Raw genomic sequence first — 7500 nt, 5'->3', positions numbered from 1 at the left:
TGTTGATATATGACAGAGGGTGGGTGATTGGTCAGTGTGCATGTGTGTGTGCGCGTGGCGCGCGCGCAATAGTAATATATATATATAGAGAGAGAGAGAGATGTGGTGGAAACAACTGACAGAAGAGAGTGAGAGCGCGCGTGCACGCACTCACACACACACAGACACACACACAAGCATACATTCACACTCTGAAATACGCTTCTTATTTTTCTGTCAAACGCATCAATTCATTCCCGAGCGTAACAGTGCAGAGTGAATGAAGATTCATTCCACTTGAACTGACATGACAGGCGGTTTTTTACATATGTTTGGGTACCCGGCGACTGTGTTGGAACGCTTGTACTGGCAGATGAAAAACCGAATCGCAGCACCCATTGAGATGATATCCAATTCTGAGAGAAACAGCACAGGGCGTGCCCGCCAGGCCTTGTCCCTTGTACATACTGCGTAAAACGGGTGGAGGGTGATGGGGTGGGTGCTGGTGTGTGTGTGTGTGTGTGTGTGTGTGTGTGTTGGGGTAAAGGGGGTGGGGGTGGGACCTCAAGGGAAAAGAAGGAGGGTGTATGTGTGACCTACATATAACATCCCCTGCGTTTCCCTTTCTACACACAGCCAGAATGATATATTCTTCAGATAATACTTGTGTCGAGGCAGAAGACATGAAAGAGCTGTCTTGTTATTGTCGCGTCAGTTTGGGTGTTTGAATCTTCGGAGATTTTTTTTTTATTTTTTACTCACAACGTACGACTGAACTTGTGAACTTTGGGTTTCAAATACATGAATAGAATTTTTTCCCTCGGTTTTTCATATCAATCCTGGGCAGTCAGTCAACAATTCATACTGATGTGAATGCCGACACATGACAAAAGATCCAAGATGATTTTATGACCAATTTTTTCTTTCTTATTTTTCACTCAGTGCTCAATATTTGTGTGAATCCAGAGGTGCGGGCTCATCAGATGGCCTGAGTCTGAGTGAACAAGAGAAGGCTGGAAAGTGTGCGGGGTTGTGATTGACAAAATAACCGCCGAGTCCAAAGCTGGGCAGGCTGTGAAAAAGTGGAGGGGGTGGGGGTGAAGTCTTTGCCGTAAGTTCTGCCGTGCACTGTAGATAAAACTACAGGCTGGTACACTTCTACACCTAGGGCAGTTACCATCAGAAAGAATAACCTGGAGGTGAAATCAGGAAAATTGATAACATGGGGTTCATCAGCCGTCATGTGAAGTGCAGCATTGTGAGCACAGTATAGGCTTTAACCATGCTGATGCTCCTTTGTCTTTGTTTGCATTGTAATCATGTGTACTGTTGAACAAAGTAATCATGTGTACTGTTGAACAAAGTAATCATGTGTACTGTTGAACAAAGTAATCATGTGTACTGTTGAACAATTCAAGTAATCATGTGTACTGTTGAACAAAGTAATCATGTGTACTGTTGAACAAAGTAATCATGTGTACTGTTGAACAAAGTAATCATGTGTACTGTTGAACAATTCAAGTAATCATGTGTACTGTTGAACAAAGTAATCATGTGTACTGTTGAACAAAGTAATCATGTGTACTGTTGAACAATTCAAGTAATCGTGTGTACTGTTGAACAAAGTAATCATGTGTACTGTTGAACAAAGTAATCATGTGTACTGTTGAACAATTCAAGTAATCATGTGTACTGTTGAACAAGTAAAGTAATCATGTGTACTGTTGAACAATTCAAGTAATCATGTGTACTGTTGAACAAAGTAATCATGTGTACTGTTGAACAAAGTAATTACGTGTACTGTTGAACAAAGTAATCATGTGTACTGTTGAACAATTCAAGTAATCATGTGTACTGTTGAACAAAGTAATCATGTGTACTGTTGAACAATTCAAGTAATCATGTGTACTGTTGAACAAGTAATCATGTGTACTGTTGAACAATTCAAGTAATCATGTGTACTGTTGAACAATTCAAGTAATCATGTGTACTGTTGAACAATTCAAGTAAACATGTGTATGTTACATCAGAAGATAACTGGTGAAACAATCAATGTAACATGTTACGCTGTTGAACAATTGAAGTAATAGCTGTTACTGTGTGCACTATTCGTTCATGTAATCATGTGTACTGTTGAACAAAGTAATCATGTGTACTGTTGAACAATTCAAGTAATCATGTGTACTGTTGAACAAGTAATCATGTGTACTGTTGAACAATTCAAGTAATCATGTGTACTGTTGAACAATTCAAGTAATCATGTGTAATGTTGAACAATTCAAGTAAACATGTGTACTGTTGAACAAGTAATCATGTGTACTGTTGAACAATTACAGTAATCATGTGTACTGTTGAACAATTCAAGTAATCATGTGTACTGTTGAACAATTACAGTAATCATGTGTACTGTTGAACAATTCAAGTAATCATGCGTACTGTTGAACAAAGTAATCATGTGTACTGTTGAACAATTCAAGTAATCATGTGTACTGTTGAACAAGTAAAGTAATCATGTGTACTGTTGAACAAGTAAAGTAATCATGTGTACTGTTGAACAATTCAAGTAATCATGTGTACTGTTGAACAAAGTAATCATGTGTACTGTTGAACAATTCAAGTAATCATGTGTACTGTTGAACAATTCAAGTAATCATGTGTACTGTTGAACAATTACAGTAATCATGTGTACTGTTGAACAATTCAAGTAATCATGTGTACTGTTGAACAAAGTAATCATGTGTACTGTTGAACAAGTAAAGTAATCATGTGTACTGTTGAACAAAGTAATCATGTGTACTGTTGAACAAAGTAATCATGTGTACTGTTGAACAAGTAATCATGTGTACTGTTGAACAAGTAAAGTAATCATGTGTACTGTTGAAGAAGTAAATAATCATGTGTACTGTTGAAGAATTCAAGTAATCATGTGTACTGTTGAAGAATTCAAGTAATCATGTGTACTGTTGAACAAGTAAATAATCATGTGTACTGTTGAACAAGTAAAGTAATCATGTGTACTGTTGAACAAGTAAATAATCATGTGTACTGCAAGTAATCATGTTTACTGTTGAACAATTCAAGTAATCATGTGTACTGTTGAACAAGTAAAGTAATCATGTGTACTGCAAGTAATCATGTGTACTGCAAGTAATCATGTGTACTGTTGAACAATTACAGTACTCATGTGTACTGTTGAACAAGTAAAGTAATCATGTGTACTGTTGAACAAGTAAAGTAATCATGTGTACTGCAAGTAATCATGTGTACTGCAAGTAATCATGTGTACTGTTGAACAATTACAGTACTCATGTGTACTGTTGAACAAGTAAAGTAATCATGTGTACTGTTGAACAAGTAAATAATCATGTGTACTGTTGAACAATTACAGATCATTTCAACCAAATCAGGAACAGCACTGCACAGTTCTATGGTCGGGCGTTGTACTGATCCAGTGTTGACCAGTGAGGACAGTTTGTGGCCCTGTTTCGGCATAATGTTGTGTCCTTGGGAAAGGTACCCTACTCCGGTTTTCCTCATTCCACTCTGACGTGAAAGGACACCCGACTTGGGTCGGGGGAAGTTTAAATGGCGGAAGGAGAGGATTGTATTTGTATTTCTTTTTTAATCACAACAGATTTCTCTGTGTGAAATTCGGGCTGCTCTCCCCAGGGAGAGCACGTGAGTATACTACAGCGCCACCCATTTTTTGGGCATTTTTTCCTGCATGCAGTTTTTTTTTTCCTATCGAAGTGGATTTTTCTACAGAATTTTGCCAGGATCAACCCTTTTGTTGCCGTGGGTTCTTTTACGTGCGCTAAGTGCATGCTGCACACGGGACTCGGTTTATCGTCTCATCCGAATGACTAGCGTCCAGACCACCACTCAAGGTCTAGTGGAGGGGGAGAAAACATCGGCGGCTGAGCCGTGATTCGAACCAGCGCGCTGAGGTTCTCTCGCTTCCTAGGGGGACGCGTTACCTCTAGGCCATCACTCCACGCCTTCCATTGCTGAGCACCAGACACAGTGAAGCTGACTGCAGTCACTGCCCCGATGGCCCTAAAAGGCAACAGGACCTTTAACTTTCTAACCTTATCTGTACTGCTTCGTCTGACTGCTATCCGCCTCTTGAACATGTTTGCTTACCAAAGGTTGGATCATCGTTCACAACACAAACGTTTAATTAGCGAGTGAACCTATATATTCTGTTTCAAACACAGCAAAGTCAAGCTAAACATGGTTATGAAGTATTCACAAAGGAACTGAAAAACAAAAAACAACAACAACAACAACAAAAACCACTATAAAAGAACGTTAGAAACACTCTCCATGTCCACATAAAGTAACACAGAGACCGACTTATACACGGCTGGGTGATGAGAGAAGCGGAGACTGTGTGAAAGAGACAGGACTGGAATGAAATATAATAGAGAGAGAAGGGGGAAGGGGGAAAGAAAGGGAGAGGGAGAAAGAGAGAGAGAGAAGAAGAAAAGAAAAAAGAGAGAGGGGCAGAGAGCCAGCAAGACTCACGTGTGTGATGGATGAAATCTGATTGCTGTCACACCACAGTTCCAGCAGTTTGCTCAGACTGCCGATCACGTCAGGCTGAAAGAACGATGACAAAACACGTTTATTGACAACTACATCTGACCATACACAGCAATGACAAAACACGTTTATTGACAACTACATCTGACCATACACAGCAATGACAAAACACGTTTACTGACAACTGTATCTGACCATACACAGCAATGACAAAACACGTTTATTGACAACTGTATCTGACCATACACAGCAATGACAAAACACGTTTATTGACAACTACATCTGACCATACACAGCAATGACAAAACACGTTTACTGACAACTACATCTGACCATACACAGCAATGACAAAACACGTTTATTGACAACTGTATCTGACCATACACAGCAATGACAAAACACGTTTACTGACAACTGTATCTGACCATACACAGCAATAACAAAACACGTTTACTGACAACTTTATCTGACCATACACAGCAATGACAAAACACGTTTACTGACAACTACATCTGACCATACACAGCAATGACAAAACACGTTTACTGACAACTGTATCTCACCATACACAGCAATGACAAAACACGTTTATTGACAACTGTATCTGACCATACACAGCAATGACAAAACACGTTTACTGACAACTGTATCTGACCATACACAGCAATGACAAAACACGTTTATTGACAACTACATCTGACCATACACAGCAATGACAAAACACGTTTACTGACAACTGTATCTGACCATACACAGCAATGACAAAACACGTTTATTGACAACTACATCTGACCATACACAGCAATGACAAAACACGTTTACTGACAACTGTATCTGACCATACACAGCAATGACAAAGCACGTTTATTGACAACTACATCTGACCATACACAGCAATGACAAAACACGTTTACTGACAACTGTATCTGACCATACACAGCAATGACAAAACACGTTTACTGACAACTGTATCTGACCATACACAGCAATGACAAAACACGTTTATTGACAACATCTGACCATACACAGCAATGACAAAACACGTTTACTGACAACTGTATCTGACCATACACAGCAATGACAAAACACGTTTATTGACAACATCTGACCATACACAGCAATGACAAAACACGTTTATTGACAACATCTGACCATACACAGCAATGACAAAACACGTTTATTGACAACTACATCTGACCATACACAGCAATGACAAAACACGTTTATTGACAACTGTATCTGACCATACACAGCAATGACAAAACACGTTTACTGACAACTGTATCTGACCATACACAGCAATGACAAACACGTATATTTCTGACCATATAAAGCAATGACCGACACGTTTCTTGACAACTATATCTGACTATACACATCAATGACATACACGTTTATATCTGACCATACACAGCGATGACTAACACGTTTACTGGAAACTATATGTGACCATACATGACCATACACAGCAGGTAGTCGTGAAAGGCTCAATGACTGTGACGTGGATGCTGTTGATGAATATCACGCACTGGCAACAACATCCAAGCCGACATTAGAGTCCTTTTACTGATTCAGGTTATTCATCTTGCGCATGAATGTGTGCTTGTGTTACATCTCTCACCATGCCGACATTAGAGTCCTTTTACTGATTCAGGTCATTCATCTTGCGCATGAATGTGTGCTTGTGTTACATCTCTCACCTGATGACATTAGAGTCCTTTTATTGATTCAGGTTATTCATCTTGCGCATGAATGTGTGCTTGTGTTACATCTCTCACCATGCCGACATTAGAGTCCTTTTATTGATTCAGGTCATTCATCTTGCGCATGAATGTGTGCTTGTGTTACATCTCTCACCATGCCGACATTAGAGTCCTTTTATTGATTCAGGTCATTCATCTTGCGCATGAATGTGTGCTTGTGTTACATCTCTCACCTGATGACATTAGAGTCCTTTTACTGATTCAGGTCATTCATCTTGCGCATGAATGTGTGCTTGTGTTACATCTCTCACCTGATGACATTAGAGTCCTTTTATTGATTCAGGTTATTCATCTTGCGCATGAATGTGTGCTTGTGTTACATCTCTCACCATGCCGACATTAGAGTCCTTTTATTGATTCAGGTCATTCATCTTGCGCATGAATGTGTGCTTGTGTTACATCTCTCACCATGCCGACATTAGAGTCCTTTTATTGATTCAGGTTATTCATCTTGCGCATGAATGTGTGCTTGTGTTACATCTCTCACCATGCCGACATTACAGTCCTTTTATTGATTCAGGTTATTCATCTTGTGCATGAATGTGTGCTTGTGTTACATCTCTCACCATGCCGACATTAGAGTCCTTTTATTGATTCAGGTTATTCATCTTGCGCATGAATGTGTGCTTGTGTTACATCTCTCACCATGAAACCTCAAACAGGACAGACTGCCAGTTACGTTAATGTTCATCTGCAGCGCACTGCTTCAGGTGAGAATGGAGTTTGGGGAAGGTCAGTTAAGGAAAGAAGGGTTGGGCGCCCGCCTTCCTGTGCCCAGCCCTGGACACAGTGGGTATAAATTCACTGCCACGACAGCTGTAAAGGGCAATATTTTCTTCTGTTTTTTTTATTTTCTAAGCGTATTGGTTAACTCACCAGATCAGTGAATTCGTTGTTGCCGATATCCAGACGTTCCAGCTCCGTCAGACGTCCGAAAGACTTGGGCAGAGTCTTCAGGTGGTTCTCGCGAATCTCCAAAATCTTCAGTTTGACCAGCCTGGAAGACCATAGCTTAGAAATCAACACCGTGGATGCTCAAGTCAACTCATACACAGGGATACGGATATAATCTATGCTTTGTATTGTTTTTCAAAATACACATTACATCCACATTGACTTTCCAAGTGGAACTTGCAGGCACATGTGTACACAGATAGCGGGTGACAAAGGGCAGAGAACAAAGGAAGCCAATGTAAAGGGGTGGAGGGGTGCT

General features: G+C 40.0%; 1 protein-coding gene across 10 annotated transcripts in view; it reads right to left on the bottom strand.

Moving 5' to 3' along the window:
• LOC143280209 (uncharacterized) overlaps window positions 1-7500 on the bottom strand; it is a 181390-nt gene that overhangs the window by 48369 nt on the left and 125521 nt on the right. For all 10 annotated transcript variants that reach the window (XM_076584831.1, XM_076584840.1, XM_076584841.1 and 7 more), the window contains 2 exons: window positions 7164-7284; window positions 4507-4581 (listed from right to left, as the gene is read on the bottom strand). In XM_076584831.1, the coding sequence (XP_076440946.1) occupies window positions 4507-4581; window positions 7164-7284 (196 nt within the window). The remainder of the gene's footprint in view (window positions 1-4506; window positions 4582-7163; window positions 7285-7500) is intronic.

Source organism: Babylonia areolata, chromosome 3 (genome assembly GCF_041734735.1).
Source record: "Babylonia areolata isolate BAREFJ2019XMU chromosome 3, ASM4173473v1, whole genome shotgun sequence".
Classification (NCBI taxonomy): domain Eukaryota; kingdom Metazoa; phylum Mollusca; class Gastropoda; order Neogastropoda; family Buccinidae; genus Babylonia; species Babylonia areolata.
Note: the sequence above shows the minus strand (reverse complement) of the source record. Positions and strands in the feature narration are given on the sequence as shown.